This window comes from Colossoma macropomum, unplaced genomic scaffold (assembly GCF_904425465.1).
Source record: "Colossoma macropomum unplaced genomic scaffold, Colossoma_macropomum, whole genome shotgun sequence".
Taxonomy (NCBI): domain Eukaryota; kingdom Metazoa; phylum Chordata; class Actinopteri; order Characiformes; family Serrasalmidae; genus Colossoma; species Colossoma macropomum.
Genome location: NW_023494807.1, coordinates 1,174,685 through 1,196,711, shown reverse-complemented (window position 1 = coordinate 1,196,711; position 22,027 = coordinate 1,174,685). Strand labels below are relative to the sequence as shown.

Sequence of the window (22,027 nt, the reverse complement as noted above, 5' to 3'; positions counted from 1 at the left end):
CTGTAAATGTGATGTGTGGAGGTAAACTGTAAATGTGATGTGTTTGGGGTGAACTGTAAATGTGATGTTTGGGGTGAACTGTAAATGTGATGTGTTTGGGGTGAACTGTTAATGTGATGTGTGGGGGTGAACTGTAAATGTGATGTGTTTGGGGTGAACTGTAAATGTGATGTGTTTGGGGTGAACTGTAAATGTGATGTGTGGGGGTGTACTGTAAATGTGATGTGTTTGGGGTGAACTGTAAATGTGATGTGTGTGGGGGTGAACTGTAAATGTGATGTGTGGGGGTGTAGTGTAAATGTGATGTGTGGCTGAACTATTGCTTTAAGCACGTTGTCCCCGCGGTGTCCGGCTCCAGGTGACAGGGAGGGACTGTAAGGGTGCACCTTGAGCAGCACTATATAAAGCAGAGAAAAGAGCAGTTAGACATTAGCAGGGTGAGAGAGAGAGAGAGGGAGAGAAAGAGAGAGAGAGAGAGAGAGAGAGAGAGAGAGAGAGAGAGAGAGAGAGAGAGAGAGAGAGGTGGAAGCTCAGTGTTGAACAGTGCGAGCTGGGGTTGTTTTCGCTGTTATTTAAGTGTTCCTGCTTCTCTCTGCTCCTCGCTCGCTGTTAGCCTTTAGCGGTTAGCCGCGTCGTTCTCGCTGACTCCAGTCTGACTGAGGAGGATGAGGAACAGCGACGTTTTCCTCATCGACCTGATGCTCTTATGCATCGCCACTGAAACAAGTGCGTGGACTCCGCGGAACGCCACTGACTCGCTCTCAGGAGCGAACGGGACTGTCAGCAGCAGCAGCGCGGAGGAGCACCTGGACGCATCTCTGCCCAGATCCAGGAGAAAGCGCTACATCTCCCAGAGCGACATGATCGCCATCCTGGATTATCATAACAAAGTTCGAGCCAGCGTGTTCCCACCTGCAGCCAACATGGAGTACATGGTGAGTGTCTCAGTCTACGTTAGGTCTCCAAAAGTATCCAGAGACCCCTTCATACTGAATGCAGCTACTTCAAAGGGGAATTCCACCGATTTTTCAAAATATCTGCATAATTCAGTGTATTTATTGTAGAGAAACTGACAGACTTTAGATCTAGATAGATGTGGTGATGGGAACCAGGAGTCACAGTGTCCACAAACCTAAATATAGCCCCTTTATTTACTATCCAAACCCACCAGTGAACCTACACGTGTCTTGAGTGTTTTATATGTAGTGTTGATGATGGTAAAATAGTCATACAACTGAAAAAAATATGTTTTCTTGCGGGACTGTTTTGCCTCACAGCGATCTGCATGTACCCCTCCGCCAAGAATGGATTCAAATAAATGGATTCGAATACGTTTTAAGACAAAACGTAAACTATCATAAAACAATATCAGACATCAGGCAACATATTCATGACCATTTTATGTAATAACTTTCTGTGAGGGACATTTCAGCGGCATTAACCTCTTCAGACGTCTGGTTCCTATTACCACCACTGTGAACAATTCTGGCTTGGCAAGTTTCTCTAGAACAGAGCGTTTCTCACCAAACCACTCTGAGCGACTTTGGTTACACTTTGGTTAATCATGCAGAAATGTTGAAAAATCATTGGAGTTCCTTTTTAAGGTTCTGTCAGTCGCTCACACAGTTTATAACCTCAATGTAAAGGCATTGCTAATTGAATAGGATGCTCTGGAGCAGCCACACATGAGCCTAACGTCACCATATCCAATGCCAAGCATCAGGGGGTACAAAGACCCCCAGCTTTGGGCTGTGGAGCAATGAAACTGTGTTCTGTTGAGGGATGGAGAACCTTTGGAATGAGTTGGAGTGGCATTTTTCATCCATCCAACATTAGTACCTGACTAGCTATTGCTCTTGTGGCTGAATGCAGTCATATCTTCACAGCAATGTTCCAGCATCTAGTCTTTAGTCTTCCCAGAAGAGTGGAGGCTGTTACTGCAGCAAAGGAGGACAAACTCACTGTTAATACCCTTCATTTCAGAAGAAACGCTGCTTGAGCAGGTGTCTACAAACCTTTTGAGCATGAATAGATGGTTCTTCAAAGGTTCTTCAGTAAGGACAATGGTTCTATTTAGAACTAGGAGTTCTATGTAGAACCATTTCATGCTTAAATGGTTCTTTGCATGGTGAAATGGTGCTTCAGATTAATGGAGAATGGGTTGTATACGGTTCTATAGCAGCAAAAAGGGTTTTTTTATTGTTATGATGTCAAGCTTGCAACAATAGAAGAACCTTTTTGGTACTATTTAGAACCATTCAGATTCAGATTGGCCGGTCTTTTGTATTTAATGTGTCTGGACTGTTCTGCCACCTGCTTGGACGCTTTTTTTTCCTCAAAGGAAGGGAAGAGGTTTGCAATCCTTTATGTCATTCAGTACTTTAAGTGTTGATCTCTGGATGATGATTCCTCTCATGAATATATATTTGAAATGATTCTGTAAGTTTTGCATTACGTTTTTCATTTTATGTTCAGCTGAGGAAACTCCAAAATCAGGTTGGCGAAAACTTACTGGATCAATTTAGCTTTGTAACAAACAAAATATACATTATGCATTTTCTTTACAAAAGTACACTAAAGTAAAAAAAGCTCCATCCTATAGGTTGATGTATGTGCATTAAAGCAATAGATTCACATATTGACCTTTTATTGACTGTAACTGATGTATTGGTCCACTCTTACTAACCAGCCGCCTGTTTGAGGGCAAAAGTTCACCATTTGGGGTCGTTTTGGTGCTTTCTGTTGCACCCAAAGCCTGAATGGAAATGGAAAGTGCAGCTGTTGGAGAAACAGCGCCACGCTCAGTTGTAACGCGACTAGTTCCACTGTCAGGTGTATGTAAGGTCTCCCCCTGCTGGACAGTCTGAAACGGTGATCTGCTCTGTGTAATATTACCTTACAAGGCCGGTCAGGCAAGATGGACATATTTTCAAACATATTTCCTAAATCTGGGATCAAGGTGGAATTTAAACAGATATGTGTTGCTTTTAATAGAAATAGCGTTCGTGTTTTAGCGCTGCTTTCACTGGGGTGGGAGAGCTGTGGTGTGATCTACCATCATAGGATCAGGTCTTTCTGGACTGGATGAATGGATTGCTGTCCAACTGACTGTTTTTTTTCTTTGAGCGGTAAAGGCCTCAGCCACCTGGATTTACTGGCAAATTAGGGCAGGAATATCTTCACACTGTTGTGTGTTTTGGGTTGATATATGTTAGGGTTCTCCTCCAAACATGTTGAAGAACTCAGTGATTTGGAGAGATGTGCAACTTTTGCAGAAACATTGAGAGAAAAAGGGGGAAATTAAGCAAAAAGTTGAAAATAACTATAGATCTGATCGTGTATTCTTTGTAATCTGTATAATTGCCTCTCTGGATGCTATTTTTTTTATATTGAATAAAAGCTAGCACTGGCTAATGCAAATGAGATTATACTACAAACACACAGGATTGTTTTTGAACATTTTCATGTTATTATTTCATATTATTTTATCAAAAACACAATTAATACATTGTTAATTTTGATAAAAAATACATTTTCAGTAAACACTAATGTAAACACCATAAAACAGTAACTGACTTTATAAAGGGGAAACATGGTCTTGTGCCAGAGGCACCTGAAGTTTTATTACACGCTTCTACAACCTAAGAATAGCTCAGCCAGTTTGCACTGAAGACCCTGTAGTGTGTAACAAGCCTTAGTGTGTAATAAGCCTGTGATTTTAAGGGTCAAGGGGAACTGTTGGTGTTTTTTTAAAAATGTTCCATAATTTAATAGTTACGGTGTAAACAAAGGTGCATTCTAGAGTCAGAACTGTTCACAGTGGTGGTGACAATTGGTTATGAATACGCTGCCCAGAGCCTGAGACACTGTTTTATGATAGTTCTGAGATAATGTTTTGGCCTAAAATGGAATTTGTAAAATCCATTCATGGTGGAGAGGCACATACAGGGTGTTGTGAGGTAAAATAGTGCCCAAAGAAAATGTATTTGATCAGATTTACCACTATTTTGCCATCATCAACATTCCATATAAACACTCAGAAGATGTGTGTAGATTTACTGGTGGTTTTGGATAGTAAATAAAACGGATATGCGTTGTAGACGTTGTGACTCCTGGTTCCTATCACCACCACTGTAAAGAAATCTAAGCCTATAGGTGTCACTACAGTTAACAATTTCACATCAAACCACTCTGAATGACTGTTTACATCTCAACGATTGAATTATACAGAAATTTTGAAAGATTGGTGGAGTTCTCCATTAAATGCCGTGTGCTGTGTTTCTGCCATACTGATACTGATTACATGATGACTGACACAGAAGATAAAAACTATTCTCAGGCTGTGGCTCAGCTGACTGCTTACATCGCTTATAGCAAGAAAAACGTACATAACACGTTTTATTTTGGTCAGCATTAAGCTTTTTATGACTACTGGAGTTCCATATGATATATTAGCAGTTACTCTATGTTCAGTAATACTGATCTGGATTTCTGTAGTGTAATTTCATTTGCAGTATGCCAAAGCCCCGCCAATATATTGGTTGGCTGATAATATTGGCCAATATTGACATCAAATTTATCAGTATTGGCCAAAATCCCTTTATAAAGAACAGATAATTAATGACTTATTTTATATTGAAACATACAGACACACTGAAAATGTGTGGCTGTTGGACTGTGTTTAATTTTTAGCAATATTAAATTATATCAGAGTTATTGGGGCCTAAAAATCAGAGTCGGTCTCAAAATGTTTATAACACTCAGGCAGTAATGCTAATTGGTCTGCTGGTGGCTTTGATCCTTATAAGCCAAGTAAGAATTTTTTGGGTGAAGTATCTCTTTAATATTTAGCTGTACCAGTGAGGGATCTCTCAGTCTTCATCAGTGCGCTCTGTGTATGAGCAGGTGTGGGACGAGGGATTGGCTCGGTCAGCGGAGGCCTGGGCAGCCACCTGTATCTGGGACCATGGACCACCATACCTGCTCCGGTACCTGGGCCAAAACCTCTCCGTCCGCACCGGCAAGTAAGTCTGACGGACTCTAGACTGGGTGTTTGAAACAGGCTCTTATAAACTGAAGAACGTTCATAACGTTCATAAAGTTCATAAGATAGTTAGGTAACCCTTTCATGACAACTGACATAAAACCTACATAAACATTCATAAAGGCTTATTCTAATAAGCTGCAGTCATAAAGTCATAAAGGCTGCTTTTGTCAACTTTAACATAACACCTATATCAGGTGACAAGTTTGTGCTGACATTAGCTGCTAATACTTGTTTTGGGTGAAATGACAGCTGATTTTTTAGTGGCGTTGTGTCCATTTCACAGTTCGTCTCCTGTGTCTTATACTGTCCATTTCACATGCAATTCCTAAAATACTATACTGGACATTTTAATCCTGACGAATTTTTTGACCCATGTTGCTCCCAAAGGCGACAAAAATGGCCTGAAACTATCCGACATCAAGGTAGCTTTTTGAGTGTTTTAGCATTTATATTAAGCTTCATAATATAAACAGCAAAATGAAACTCACTTTATGTAAGGGTCAGAGAAAACATGCATAACTCTGTCATTACAGTGTCATGGCATTGCCATAGTGATTGCGTTTACATGCACTCAGTAAACCGATCATATGTCTGATTTCTGCTGTTATCTGATTATTCAAATGGTCATGCAAACAGCACACTCTGATTTCTTAGATCGGAGTAAGGTCTAGAAATCTGATTAAGAAATCCAATAAAGAGGCTGGATTTGAGCTCAGTAATCAGATTTCTCAGTGCATTTAAACTCTTACTCTGATTTCTTTCGAATTTCTGCTTTGTTGATCAGTTGATCAGTTAAATGTCTCTCAACGTTTGACTGTTTTACGAGGCTGAAGTCGTTTCTTATTCTCCAGCTTCTTGTTCGAATTTACCCGTTCCACCTTAAATTCTAACTGAGGCGCGGAATGTAAATGCGGCACCATTTAAGGTGGAACGGGAGAATTCGAAAGAGAAGCGACTTCATCTTCGCCACTTTTTAGTGTTTGACAGTCTCTTGTTGCAGATTTACGTACCAGGAAACCAACTGCGCTGCTTATAAATGCGAATAACGCATCGCTGCTATGTGACCTGCAGTCTGCATGCCGGTTCTCAGTCGTTGCGAAACAGGGCTTTTGCTATATGCTGCACACGTCCCGTCTCAAAGATACTTTACTGACACAGCGACCCCCCCCCACCCCCGCCTCCGTCTCTACAACGAGACCAAAACCGAAGTTATAAAATCACTAAAGAAAACGGGTAGAATAGCTGTAACGTGCTGTGTGGACGTCCATCACCACTGCATCTTATTTCACCGTAACTGCGCATTTTATCGCAGATGAGTAGCAGCAGCTTCTCGTTCTCCAAACAAGAGCAGTGAATGAGAGACTTCCAGTTCACCTGCCACATCACTTCCATTTGATTTATTAATAAAAGATATTGGAAGTAAATTCATTATGGATCATTACAAATACTTTGCTTTAAAAGTACCAAGTCACTGTAAATAACAATAACACAGAGTCACTTAGTCACTTTAAAATGTATATTGTCTTTATATTCTGTGTATATTTTGTGTATATTCAATATATTTCAGTTGTTTTTCTTGTATTTTTATTTTTACTTATTTACTTTCTGTAGAGTGATTAGCTGAGCCTCACCACAAGCATTTCAATGCATAAATGTCCTGACATGTTGTATAAGTGACAAATAAACTTGAAACTTGAACTCGAAACTGGAGCTCACACAGTGAGAGAATATAAATGCTATATAGAAAAAAAGATGCATCGATAATCGGTTTATAATCGCATCGCAGCCTCTGAATCGTAATCGAATCGAATCGTGAGGTGCCTAGAGATTCCCACCCCTAGTCAGTACAGTGTCGGGTCATAGAAGTTCATAAAGATCTTATAGAAATCAATATGAGATTCACTTTTCTTTATGATAAGTGGAATTAGCCTTTAGTCTTGATAAATGTTTATGTAAGTTTATGTCAGCTGTCATGGTAGAATTATGTTATTGTCGTGCAGCATTATGAACATGACCTACAGTAATGAGTTACCCAACATTTTTAAAAGTTTAGGGTTTTGTAATTGATGTTGTTTGAGAATTGATTCTTCAGATCCGAGTCACATACCATGTGTTGGTCAGTTTCAGCACCATGGACAGACTATGAAAATTTTTCCAGTATGAGTTACTTTATGTGCTGTAGGGGAATCTAAACGAGTATGATTGACATATGTTTAGATATTATATTAAATTTGCCCTGAATTAATATATGGCAACCCATCGTGTCCTCTTCACTGCTGGTAAAGTTGATTCAGTGATTCAGCAGCTTTTCAGGTCACATGATGGGGCACTGAGTTGAAGATGACACACATAGTGTTCAGCTTTGACATTAATAGCTTTGTGTGCAGTTATGTTCTGAATGAAACTTTAAAGTTTGGCTGCACGACTCTGAATGACTCTGTTTACTTCTCAAAGACTGAATTATACAGAATTTTTTTTTTTTTTAAAATGTGGATTTTCACTGGAAAGCCAGTCAATAGCACTTACCTTCCCACTCAGTGGCACTTACAAATTTCCTTGTCCCTTCCCAGCTATCGCTCTATCCTCCAGCTGGTTAAGCCCTGGTACGATGAAGTGAAGGACTACGTGTTTCCATATCCACGAGACTGTAACCCCAGGTGCCCTATGCGCTGTTATGGACCCATGTGTACACATTATACACAAGTAAGTGTGAAAACAAGCTGTAGTTTCTGACAAGCTCATCAGTAAAGGTTGAGTTAGAACAATAGTTTGGTTAAAAAATTGAATGTACATTATTTTACCACCTACCCCAGATGTAGTTGATCAAGAGGACACAGTTGGTGTCTGAAGTTTGCTTCTGTAGTTTACACTGCTGCTGTGGTTCTAATGTAGCTAAGAAGTAAGGGAAGATTGTAATAATAGAATTGTGCAAAACATCCACATCTTTAACCACATAAGCAAATTTTCATGCAGTTTTTTTTTTACAATGCTATTGATGTGCTTAAACTTCAATTACTAGTTAGCTACATTAGGCCTGTAGCACCAGTGCTAAAGCTAAAGAAGAATGGCTGATTGGCTACATTTGAGGTCAGGAGAAAATTATGTGAGTTTAATTTTTTTGACTCTGCTTTTAGTTTAGTTTAAGATCTGATGACCTGTGCTTTATGCAGATGGTCTGGGCGACATCAAACCGAGTCGGCTGCGCAATTCAGACGTGTTACAACATGGTGGTGTGGGGAGCAGTGTGGAGACAGGCGACTTACCTGGTTTGCAATTACTCTCCAAAGTGAGTACCGTGTCTTAGATAAACACAATGGGTATGTAGAAAATGAACCCTTAGAAGTTTAGCATTATTATCTATGTTTTTGCAATGAAATTTACCTAATTACATATTCAACTACATTATTAGTTACATTTCCTTTTGTTTTACATTCTGTATCTTACATTCTGCTTGTTTTAATGTCAAAAAATGTAAATGCAAAAAACAAGACTGTACACACAACAAGCTTTTCATCTACAACCCCATTTCCAAAAAAGTTGGGACGCTGTGCAAAGTGTAAATAAAAACAAAATGCAATGATGTGCAAATCATTTAAACCCTATATTTAATTGAAAATAGTACAAAGACAACATATCAGATGTTGAAACTTTTATTATTTTTTTGAAAAATTTATGCCCATTTTGAATTTGATGCCAACAACACGTTCCAAAAAAGTTGTGATGGGCAACAAAAGGCTGATAGAGTTGTGCAATGCTAAAAAAAACATCTAGTGGTTGATTGGCAACAGGTCAGTAACATGACTGGGTATAAAAAGAGCATCTCAGAGAGGCGGAGTCTTTCAGAAGTAAAGATGAGGAGGGGTTCACCACTCTGTGAAAGATTCTGTGGGCAAATAGTGCAACAATTCAAGAATAACGTTTCTCAACATAAAATAGCAAAGAACGTCTGCTTTTCATCATCTACGGTACATAATAACATTAAAAGATTCAGAGAATCTGGAGAAATCTCTGTATGTAAGGGACAAGGCCAAAAACCAGTATTTGCTGGCCGTGATCTTTGGGCCCTCAGACAGCACTGCATTAAAAACAGACACGGTTCTGTAGTGGAAATCACTGCATGAGCTCAGAAACACTTCTGACAAACCACTGTCTGTGAAAACAGTTCATCACTGCATCCACAAGTTAAAACTCTAAAATGCAAAGAAGAAACCAAATATAAACAGGATCCAGAAATGCTGCCACCTTCTCTGGGCCCGAGCTCATTTAAGATGGACTGAGAGGAAGTGGAAAAGTGTTCTGTAGTCCGGTGAATCAACATTTGAAATTCTTTTTGGAAATCATGGACACTGTCTCCTCCGGGCTAAAGACCACTCAGCTTGTTATTATCACAGTTCAAAAGCCAGTATTCATGATGGTATAGGGGGGCATTAGTGCACATGGCATGGGTGACGTGCACATGTGTGAGGGCATCATTAATGCTGAATGAATGTTTTGACAACATATACTGCCATGAAGACGACGTCTTTTTCAGGGAAGGCCTTGATTATTTCAGCAAGACGATGTAAAACCACATTCTACATGTATTACAACAGCATTGCTCTGTATTAAAAGAGTACAAGTGCTAAACTGACCTGCCTGCAGTCCAGACCTGTCACCACTGAAAACATTTGGCACATTATGAAATGAAAAATACAACAAAGGAGCCCCTGAACTGATGAGCAACTGAAATCCTATATTAAACAAGAATGGGAAACATTTCTGTTTCTAAACTACAGCAGTGTCTCCTCAGTTCCCAAACACTTACAGAGTGTTGTTAAAGAAGAGGTGATGAAACACAGTGGTAAACAGGCCCCCGTCCCAACTTTTTTTGTTGTGTTGTTGGCATCAAATTCAGAATGGGCATATATTAAAAAAATAATAACATTTCTCGGTTTTTCAAAAGGTAAATAAAAATATTAGTAAAAAAATCAACAAAATATAATTTCAGGAGGGGTGCTCAAACTTTTGAAAATGACTGTATTAATCAATTATTGTGATTAAAAATTATTAAAATTATTTAGTAATGGCTGTGAAACTAATATGTAATTTACGTAGCTATAAAAACAGGTTATGAAAATGGGTGTTTTTTGAAAAGAATAAAAGCTGATGTAAAATGGAAAACACACTTTTATTTTGCTAAATAATTATATATATATATATATATATATATAATTAATTATTTGGATATATTCATTATTTTTATATTTTATATATTTTATAGTGTATGTATGTATGTATATATATATATATATATATATATATATGTATATTTAAAAAAAAAATCAATGGGAGACAGTTTTGGACTGCAGGCAGCCCGGTGTAGCACATGCACTCTGACTATGCAGCCATTGCATTACAGAATGTTTCTTGCTTGTCAAGTTAAAGTAAGCATGAACGTCCCTGAAAATGATGTCATCTAAAAGGCAGCATGTGTTGCTCCAAAATGTGTTTATATCTTTCAGTATTAATGATGCTTTTACAGCTTTAACTATGGCACCTCATACCATGACACCATGATTTTGAACTTTACACTGGTAACAATTTTCATGGTCCTTTACTCCTTTGGCCAGGGGAACACCACGTCCACTATTTCTGTAAATCTGCAAGTTTGACTCATTAGACCACAATACACATTACCACTGTGTTTCAGTCCATTTCAGATGAGCTCAAGTCGGCCGTGTTTTTGGACTTTGTTGACATATGGCTTCCACTGTGCATAATACAGTCTTAACTTGCATTTGTGGATGCAGCGATGGACTGCATCTTCGTGAAAACTGCATAAGTGGGTTTTAAGAACAAATTCCTTCTTAAAAACATTTGATGAATGAGGCCCACTGTTCAAACATTTGGAGTATTGACATAGTTTTTGGTGAGCCTTGACCCATCCTTGCTCATAAAGGACTCTGCCTTTCCTGCATGCTCCTTTTATACCCAGGCATGATTGCACACGTGTTCAAGATGTAAACATTTCACAATATTTCTAGTCTTAAATTGTCCTATTCCAGCTTTTTTGGAATGTTTTTCAGGGATTAATTTCAGAATGAGCATATATTTACAAAAAACGATAGAGTTGAGGAAGTGTAACATTAAATATCTTGTCTTTGTACTGTTTTTGTTTAAATACAGTTTAAAGCAGATTTATAACTGCTGTTCATTTTTATTTGCATTTTACCTCCTGTCCCAACCTATAGGATTTGAGGTTTGCGCTCATGAACACAAATGTGGTATGCATTGAAAGTCTGCACTTAGACAGAATTTCTCTGTTATTTCTACGAGTGAGAAATAATATCAGAGTAAAATAATAACGTACACCATATTTTAGGTATCACTGGCGATAATGCCTAAGGGTTGATTACACCATAGCACAGGGGTCTTTAGTCCAACCCTGGAGAGCCATAGAACAGCACTGCACACTGTGGAGTTTTCGCCGCTTCCAAACATCTGATTCCACTTATGAAGGTTTTGGTAATTAGCTGATGAGTTGACTCAGCTGTTGTAGAGCAGGGAAAACTCTAAACCTAAGATCTGTGGTCACCAGAGACTAGAACTGGGAAATGCATTGAAAAAAGTCATGCACTGAATTCCAACATGAATGAAATATATTACATCAACACAATTCTGTCTTTCAGTTTACTTGCCTTTGGCAATAACTGTGTTGATGTAATGCATTTTATTCATGTGGAAATGATAAACACACTTCAATCAAGTACATTTTTTCAGTGTGCTGTCTTCTTCAACCCTTGAATGCGTGGGAGTGAAAACACTATACTCACAATCAACTAACCTACAGTCAATACATTGAATTTACTTTATTTTATTCACATTTGGACGTCTTTTCCACATGAATAAAATAAGTAAAAGACATAATTGTGTTAACGTAATGTATTTTATTAAAGAAAACATCATTTGGTACAGTATTTTAGCCCTGCTCACTGACATTGAGGTTATAAGGAGTGTACATTTTCTTATATTTAAATTTTTTCTTTGCCTGAGATCCACTTATGAAATATGTGTTGTTTCATGAATCATACATTACATGATCATAACCTCAAGCTCTATTTACCCCTCAGAATCAAACAGGATGTGTTTATCACTGATATACAGTCAGGTGAAAAAGTTTTCAGAATCTTTTGTTTTTATTATTGAATATGTATATATATTTAGACATAATTTGAAAATGCCTTTTAGCCTTTACATCGTGTGTAAATTTTGTGAAGAATGGACCAAAACGGACTAAATGGGCTCCGACAACAGCATATATATATATATATATATATATGGCTACACTGTACTGTGCTTCGTTCAAACAGCAGTCCAGGCTGAAACACTCCTTATAACTTCAATGTCAGTGGGCGGGGCTGAAATGCTGTAGTAAATGATGTACAGCATACTACAGCATTGAGTTCAAAATGTGCTGTTTTTAAAGCCTAATTTGCATGTTTCACATGTTTCATGATACATCAAACTCATGAAAATAGAAAGGTTCTCCATGATGATGGGCCTTTTATGTGAAATAGTACATATCGCTGTCGTTGGAACAAAACCTTGTATCTCCATTTTTGCTGTTTTTCAGTTTTTGACATAATTTGAAAATGCCTGTTGCTCCTTTACATTGTGTGTAAATTTCATGATGAATGGACCAAAAGAAACGGCCCAAAATGACTTGGAAACAATTCTGGTTCCATTGACTTACATTAAAAGTAAAGTATGTTTTTTCCTTCTTCTGTAAAGTTACCATTTTGAAGATATAAGGTTTTGTTCTGACAGCGATAAGTTTAAATCAAGTCAGTTCTCTGCATTATTTTGTGTATTTTCTTATTGTATTTAGATGGAATGTTTGACAAACATGTGAAAGAAAGTTTACAATCCTGTTTTTCAGGGGTAACTGGATAGGAGAAGCTCCATACAGAGTGGGCGTCCCATGCTCAGCATGTCCCCCCGAGCTACGGAGGCTCATGTAGCAACAACATGTGCTTCCCTGCCGTGAATTCAAACTTCATGTACTGGTTTAAGTAAGCTGTCCATTTTAAATGTCATCGGTAAAGAAGTTTTATAAAACAACATTTTTGTGTGTCATTTTCTATGAATAATACGAAAAAAATCCAGAAATTGTGCTAATGTTAACAATTTTTATGACTCTTTTTTTAGTATGGACCATCATATTGATGCTTTTGATAACTTTTTAAATGCTTTTGAGTTTTCTACTGGTACACAGTTAAAGGGAAATTCCACCCATTTTTCAAAAATTCTGCACAATTCAATTCATGTAAACAAAACAAAATGGTTCATTGTAGAATTGCTCACTCTGACTTTTACAGTGGTGGTGATAGGAACCAGGGGTCACAATGTCCGCAATACGAACCATTTTTACTCACTATCCAAAATGACCAGTGAACCTACCTGTGATAGGAGTTTTATTTGTAATATTGTTATACGAGTAAAATAAACGTTTTAGGGACTATTTTGCCTTTTTACAACCTGCTTAAACCTCTCCACTATTGATGGACCTTAAAAATGAGTGTGCATTTTACATTTTAGGTTTCTCTAGAATGAAGCATTTCACATGAAAACACTCTGAATGAAGAGCAAATTATGCAGAAATGATAAAAAAGGTGGAATTCCCCTTTAAAGCCTGTGATAAATCTATTTTTCCATACTTAGTGTGTATTCCTGTGTTGCTGATGCTTATTTTGACTAGTTGTTACAATGATTTACTGTCAGGACTTTTCCATGGTGCTTAACCATAACTGTCTTTGTATTTTGGTCAACGACAAACCTTTATAGTCTTTATAGATAACAGGTTACTGTTCCATGGTCATATAGCAGCTACAGTCTGTTAACAGTGTTTAAAGTGGCCTGTGTGTGTGTGTGTGTGTGTGTGTGTGTATGTGTGTGTGTGTGTGTGTGTGTGTGTTGATCAGCTAAATTCCATGCCAACTCACCTGGGGCCTAACAGTTCACATGGAGTTCTATGGAGAGTTTCAAGCAAAAGCTTCAATATTATTCATGCAACCCTGCAGAGCTTTTAATTTTGAATTGTTAAAGTTTGCTTTATCAGGTTCTAAATAACATATTAAATACTGAGTTAAAGTGCTTGCAGAATGACTGAACTGAGCTGAGAGATTAACTGGGTATAAGTACAAAACCAAAATAATATTTCATTTTGAATGAAGTTTTATGTTAATCATGTCAATGTTTATGTATACTGAAATTTTAAAATTTGGATTTTATTTCTACTATGTAAAGCTCAGCAAATGCATAGAAATTATGCCATATTAAATGCATATTAAATAAGTTGTGTTAACTTTGCCACAATTAACAGTCTAAGGCCAAAAAAAATGTATATATTGTATTTACTATTACCAAGCATGGTTCAGTACCGAAAACCAGTCAGGTATTACATTGAAAAAGGAAATATTTATATAATACATTGCTGTTGCGGTGGCCATAGTGGTCCCCCGTGCTGAGCTCCTTCGCCCTGGCATCATCTGATCTAGGTTTAGGTTAAGCTTAAAGTTACCTGCTTCTCAGTTTATGCTTATTTAACCCTTCATTATTTAAGGCTTAATTTCACCGAGTGATATAAGCAAACTTCACCTGCAGTAACAGCAACTATTGCCACCCCTTGTAGCAGTTTGTACCTGAGTTTTTTCATGGAAATCGATGACACAACCTGTCAGGCCTTCGGTGAATTGGTGTGGAATAACCAGTATGCAGATGTTTGGGGTTTTTTTGCTACCAGTACCTCTCACCAGTCATTTAAGCACAGACATGGAAATCCATGCTGAGACAATGTTATAACTGGGGATGCATCGATACTGATATCAGCCTGATACTGTCTTCAGGCACTCGTACTTGTACTTGCCAAAAATGTACATCCAGTGTCACCGATACCGTGTGGCGTAAGCCGAGTGTACACTACACTACCGCGCTAATGTAAAAATGACTCAAGCTGGCAGTGAACAGGGGTCCGCTCACACAGTGAGGTACTGCTGATGCCATTGGTCACTTTAAACTTACCACCTTGGAACATTTAAATTCCTATCAGACATAGACTGTCCATTTTTTAAGAGGGACACAAACACACTCCCAACCACTTCCCCAACACGGGTAGAGATAAGTAGGCAAGGCAAAAAAGTCTATTTTGACTTTACTCTCGTTGACTGAATAGAATTGAGAAGCATAAACATTAATATGTTAAGCATAAACGTTAATATTGTCCTTGTAACAGAGGCTGTAGGGTGACCGGATTGTCCTACCCATGTACACTTCCTGTTGAAAAACCCAACATAGACTAGCATGGAATTCTGGTCTAAGCTAGTTTATGCTGGTCTAGTGCTCATCTGGTGCTGGTTTAGCAAGTCACCCAGCAAGGTCATGCTGGTTGACCAGCATACCAGCATCCATAACACAACATGTGTTGGTTTTGCTGGTGATCAGCATGTCAGCTTCCATTGCTGCTGGCCAAACTACCATCATTCAGAATGCTACGTATGCTATGTTTTACAGGTGACCAGCCATGCTGGTCTTGACTGGTTTTTCTTGCAGGGTCACCGCCTGGTTTAGTTTAAGTGCACAGTGGTACAAGTTAGCAAAGCTGCAGTAGCTCAGCTTGTCAGCATTTCAGCTCAGCACTTGGACAGTTTGTTATTTTGAATGAAGCAGCTTTACTGATAATTGTATTGATAGAAGAGCTGTCTGTAGGGGCTCTGTTTCACGTAGATGTTGTATGTTTCACATACGTATAGGCTTTGTCTGAACACGATGGTCTATTCAAACACCAAAGAACAAGCTGCCATTTTGCGGCAACGCTGCTTGCTTATGTCCGGTCTGTTTTCGAACATGCGCAGAGCAGAGAAATCCGAAAGAAATCAGAGTAAGGTTTCATATTGCACTGAGAAATCTGATTACTGAGCTAAAATCCAGCTCTCTTTATCGGATTTCTTACTCGGATCTCCTAGACCTTACTCCAATCTTAGAAATCGGAGTGTGCTGCTTACATGACCATTTGAATAATCAGATAACGGCAGAAATCTGATAATGATTGGATTATTGAGTGCATGTAAATGCATTCAGTGTGAGCTCTTTGAAAGCGCTAACCTGCTAAATCCTGCTGGGGCTGTGCTGCAGAGACTGTTGTTGAAAGAGATAAATGAGGATCAAAACTATGAAACATGCTTTACTTACAGCAGTACAGAAGCGCTATTAGGGTGTGAAACAAAACCTGCTCTTATTCACTGCAGCGTGACTTGATTTGGGGTAATTAATGTAGCATGGCGAACTAATGCACATCATTTAAAATCAGCTAGATTTGAATGATTTAACTGTTAATGTACATTGCACCTATTTACACTAACAGCTAATGCAAATTCTTAATTCTAAGTAGGTAACTCAATATGGTGTCGGTAAATACCAAAACGTACTCGTACTCGGCCTGAAAAAAATGATATCGATGCATCCCTAGTTATGATTACTGCTATTACTTCTGATCACAAATGGTGCTCATTAATGCTATAGTAGACTACATTTTACTGCGTTTGATTTCTGTACACATTCAACACTTAAAAACATCTGTATAACAAGTAGCAGAGATCCAGGATCAGGTAGTCTGTGCACTTATAAGCTAATAGCATCAGAAAGCAGAAACTTTTGTTACTTTTTGTAATTATTCACTGTAGTTTGTAATGTTTTATGCTTTTTTTTGTTTTCAAACAGCTGCCAGTTTCTTTTACCAGCAATTTAATACAATACCTTGTTACAGTATTCCACTTGCTGAATGCTGTCTGTGATATAGGCTGCGTTGGGCCTTTATTTATACGGCCCTTATCTTACTTTTCTCTTGTATTTTATTTTTTCTCTAAGGTCCACTTGGTTTTCTGTACCAAAAATATGTCTTAATTAACTTTTACTCAACCAGTTTCAGCTCTTTATCCCTCAGAATCAACTGTGCCTTTGAGACTGTTATATGTAAATGACCTCTGTCCTGATTGGCTGCCCATTCGAAACACTCCTTATAACTTCAACATGAATGGGCGGGGCTAAACAGCAATACTAGTTTCTGTATATAAACTATATGGACTGGGAAATAAGCAGTACGTTAAGAAACTTTACCAATGTTTACATACTACATTGAACTTCCATGCAGTTTACCCTTTTAAGTTGCCTCTGCTGAGCAAAGATAGGCGCGTCATAAATATCAGTATATCCTGTTACCCTGCAGTTACAGCGTCATCATCCGGACAGGAGCTCCATTACGCTGCTTTGAGTTGTGAGTTTGTTTTGAGCACACAGTGCATGTGTGCGTTTAGTAGATGGCGAGAATGTTAACTCTCTACGTTTGTCAAGAGAGTCATCACTAGGCAGGGAATGCACTGAGGATGTATATTTATTTTATTTTATTTTATATTATTGTATTATTTTTGCCCAAAGTGTACGATTCAGATTTTGTACTGTAAATGAATCAATAAAGTGGTGCTGAGTTATAATGTGCCGGATGTTTGTGTAGTAAAGAATGTGAATGACTAGATTTATGTATGGGGTTTAATGTTTATGAGCATAAATGTTGTGTGTCATATTACATTGTGTGTAATATTTCCAGTAAAATTACACTTTGTTAATTTTCCAAGTAAAAATAAACCAACACATCCTCTACAGAGAACTTGAATGTGGCATATTTCTGCAAAATTTAGCACAATTTCTGTTTATTTGCTGTGTTTATTTTAACGGAAAGAAATACCATTAAAATATAAAATATGAAATGTGCCATAACTTTCTTTTCCAATATTAAATCTGAATCCAGCAAATAAGGAGTAATTGCATATTAAAATGTGTCTGTAGATGTGTTGACATATTTAGAAATGCATTAAAATGTAATTTGCCCAGGGGTGCCCAAACATTTGCATGCTACTGTATATATATTCCACTTGCATAAGAAAGTGGAAAATCAAAGGAAAATAAATGACCTGTTACTACAAAGTTGGAAGCACACTAAAATGTTATTGTATGTTGTAGCATATTTGCCTTCACTGCAACTAATGTAAAGCAGCCCCAGATCGTTATTCCTCCTCCTCCAAACTTTACAGTTGGCATGCTGCATTCGGCCAGGGTGTCCTGGCACCCGCCCAACCCAGATTCTTCGGGCTACCAGATGGTAAAGCATGATTCATCACTCCAGAGAAAGTTTCCTCTTCTCAGTCCAAAAGCTGTGTTCGTTTACATAAAACCCACTATTTAGAAGGGGTGTTCATATAGTTTTGGCGTATATAGTGTGTTTTACACAGCAAAAGTTAATAGTGATATACACTGTAATTATACAACAGTGTCGTCACGTTATCCGTCTCAGGATTCAGTCACCACTTTTGAATACTATCTGGATATTAAAGAGAACGTTTAGAGAATTTGTAGAGGAGAACTGCCACAGTAATCTGTTTGTCAAACACTAGAGGGCGCACCTGAGTGAGTCCAAAATTAATGGGATTAATATGGAGCATTTGAACAAAGCACTCAGTAGCAATAATGCTAACCAATCAGCACTCAGTAGCAATAATGCCAACCAATCAGCACTCAGTAGCAATAATGCCAACCAATCAGCGCTCAGTAGCAGTAATGCCAACCAATCAGCACTCAGCAGCAGTAGCAGTAATGCTAACCAGTCAGCACTCAGTAGCAGTAATGCCAACCAATCAGCGCTCAGTAGCAGTAATGCTAACCAATCAGCACTCAGTAGCAATAATGCCAACCAATCAGCAATCAGCAGCAGTACTGCTAACCAATCAGCACCCAGTAGCAGTAATGCTAACCAATCAGCGCTCAGTAGCAGTAATGCTAACCAATCAGCACTCAGTAGCAGTAATGCTAACCAATCAGTGCTAAGTAGCAGTAATGCTAACCAATCAGCACTCAGCAGCAGTAATGCTAACCAATCAGCACTCAGTAGCAGTAATGCTAACCAATCAGTGCTAAGTAGCAGTAATGCTAACCAATCAGCACTCAGTAGCAGTAATGCTAACCAATCAGTGCTAAGTAGCAGTAATACTAACCAATCCGCTCTCAGTAGCAGTAATGCTAACCAATCAGCGCTCAGTAGCAGTAATGCTAACCAATCAGCGCTCAGTAGCAGTAATGCTGACCGATCAGCACTCAGCAGCAGTAATGCTAACCGATCAGCACTCAGTAGCAGTAGTGCCAACCAATTAGCGCTCAGTAGCAATAATGCCAACCAATTAGCGCTCAGTAGCAGTAATGCTAACCAATCAGCTCTCAGTAGCAGTAATGCCAACCAATCAGCTCTCAGTAGCAGTAATGCTAAGCAATCAGCACTCAGTAGCAGTAATGCTAACCAATTAGCACTCCGTAGCAGTAATGCCAACCAATCAGCGCTCAGTAGCAGTAATGCCAACCAATCAGCACTCAGTAGCAGTAATGCCAACCAATCAGCACTCAGTAGCAGTAATGCTAACCAATCAGCACTCAGTAGCAGTAATGCTAGCTTCCTATGGCCCAAAACCCATTTGCTCTAGCAAAAAAAGGAAATGCGCAGCTGTTTTGCCTTTTTAGTGAAATACATCCTTGTACTTTCCAAAATTAAAGGAACTTCCTGGACAAATGTTTGGAAACTATTAAAATTTTTTCTTTTTAGCTGTTTAGCTCAGCTCTCCCTCACTTATTAAGAACTTACTTACAGGCGCCCTCTGGTGGTATTTTGCAGTCATGTTTTTGATATAAAGTGTAAAACAGGAAGAGGCCAGACTCCCATTAAACCTCTGGTTAACTCTCTGACCTGCTAGTCAGACGCATTTCTGTTAACGTAATCTACATAATCACGAAACCAATTCCCAACGTGGTTTTAGTAATCAGATCACAATCCGCTCACAGTGTGTCCTCGGTGTGTTTACACCTGGCTTTTCATCAAGTGAAGCCTGAATGTGATCCGGTCACCAAAAACGCATGTTAATGCAGCGGTGTAAACACAATGTTTTGGTCTAAAACGTATCTTTTTAAACACATTGATGGTGGAGTGATACATGCAGAACATTCCAAGACAAAGTAGCCCCCAAAGAAAACTTATTTTTCTGATTTATCAGTGTTTTACCATCATTAACTTTACAAAAATTCATAAGATGTTTAGGTCAATTTGCATAGTAAATAAAAAAAAAACTTTATTTTTGCATTGTAGACGTTGTGACCCCTGGTTCCTGTCACCAACACTGTAAAGAAATCAGAGTCTCCATAGTTCTCTACAATTAATCATTTCGCATCAAAACATTCTGAATAACTTTCTGTACATTTCAATGGTAGAATTATGCAAATATTTACAAAATATTGTAGATTCCCTCTTTAATTTTGTTATAACTTCTTTCTTGATGCTGTGCAGCTTTCATATTACACTGATCTACAGCTCTGCGCATCACTGTGAAGTTATGCAGGCCTACTATAATAGAATAATGCGAATTAAATGACGCCTAATAGGTGACTGCATGCTTCATGATAGTCTCACAGACCGAGTGAATAAAACTGCAGCACTCCTCTCTGCTGATCAAGCTGGACCATGAGAAACAACAAATCAGCTATCTGTTTGTTCTGGCCAGAGCCTGCGTCCCTTTTTATTTGTCTAACTTTCTGGGCCTCCAGATCTGGCACTGCATCAGAGGCTTTCGGAAATTGAAAAATAACCCTCCTTCGGAAAACAAATCTACATTAGTTCAGCTTTCACTGGAAAAATATAGGTCAAACTGCTGCATACAGAGGCTGAAAGTGATCGAGGAACTGACAAACCCAAACTACAGAAGAATACATCAGTCCCAGCCTGTAGGAGCCACTGCAGATCGAGCAGACCTCAGCTGCATTAAAGCGATACTTCAGCCAAAAATCTGATTTATACGACTTCCCCTTCACTTCAAATACAGTCAATCAGACCAAGCAGGGCTGTTGTCCACAGTTTGCTTCTTTAGTTTCGCAATGCAGCTACAATGCTAATGTAGCTAAAAAGTAATGGAAGCTTATAGCCACCAATTAGCACCACGCTAAATCTAATTATCACACGCTTGACCCGAACCACGTCCGGTTCCAATACACTTGCTTATGTGGTTTCTAACTCTGTGTGACATACTGTTATCTACAACCCCAATTCCAAGTTGGGACGCTGTGTAAAATGTAAATAAATGTAAATAAAAACAGAATCAAATGATTTGCAAATCTCATAGATCCACATTTTATTCACAATAAAACATAGAACACATATCAGATGTTGAAAGTGAGACATTTTACCATTTTACCATGGTAATAAAGTTGGGACAGGGCCACGTCTACCATTGTGTAGCACCCCCTCTTCTTTTAACAGCAGTCTGTAAATGTCTGGGAAGTGAGGAGACCAATTGCTGCAGTTTTGGGAGAGGAATGTTGTCCCATTCTTGTCTGACATAGGATTCTAGCTGATCAACATTCCTGAGTCACTGACTTGCTGAAACATGTAAGGTCTTCCATGAAAGAGACGTTGTCTGGATGGGATCGTATGTTGTTCTAAAACCTCTATAAACTATTCAGCATTGATTTCCAGATGTGTTCCACAGCCATCAGAGGTGCAGGCTTTTGAACTGTGCACTGATAACAAACTGGATGGTCCCTCTCCTCTTGAGTCCACAGGACACGGCGTCCGTGGTTTCCAAAAAGAATTTCAATTTTGATTCATCTGACCACAGAACAGTTTTCCATTTTGCCTCAGTCCATTTTAAATGAGCTTTGGCCCAGAGAAGACGGCGGCGTTTCTGGATCGTGTTGACATATGGCTTCTTCTTTGCGTGATACAGCTTTAACTTGTGTTTGTGATTTGCATGGTGAACTGTGTTCACAGACAGTGAATTCTGGAAGTGTTCCTGAGCCCATGCAGTGATTTCCAGTACAGAATCATGCCTGTTTTTAATGCAGTGCCACCTGAGGGCCCGG

General features: G+C 38.6%; 1 protein-coding gene across 1 annotated transcript; it reads left to right on the top strand.

Moving 5' to 3' along the window:
* Window positions 1-355: 355 nt before the first annotated feature.
* On the top strand, window positions 356-15,990 carry pi15b (peptidase inhibitor 15b). The gene is made up of 5 exons (XM_036556773.1): window positions 356-935; window positions 4,906-5,024; window positions 7,618-7,750; window positions 8,218-8,333; window positions 12,966-15,990. Exons 1-5 carry the CDS (start codon window positions 666-668, stop codon window positions 13,045-13,047), a joined length of 720 nt encoding a protein of 239 aa, XP_036412666.1. The 5' UTR covers window positions 356-665; the 3' UTR covers window positions 13,048-15,990.
* The last annotated feature ends 6,037 nt before the right edge of the window (window positions 15,991-22,027 follow it).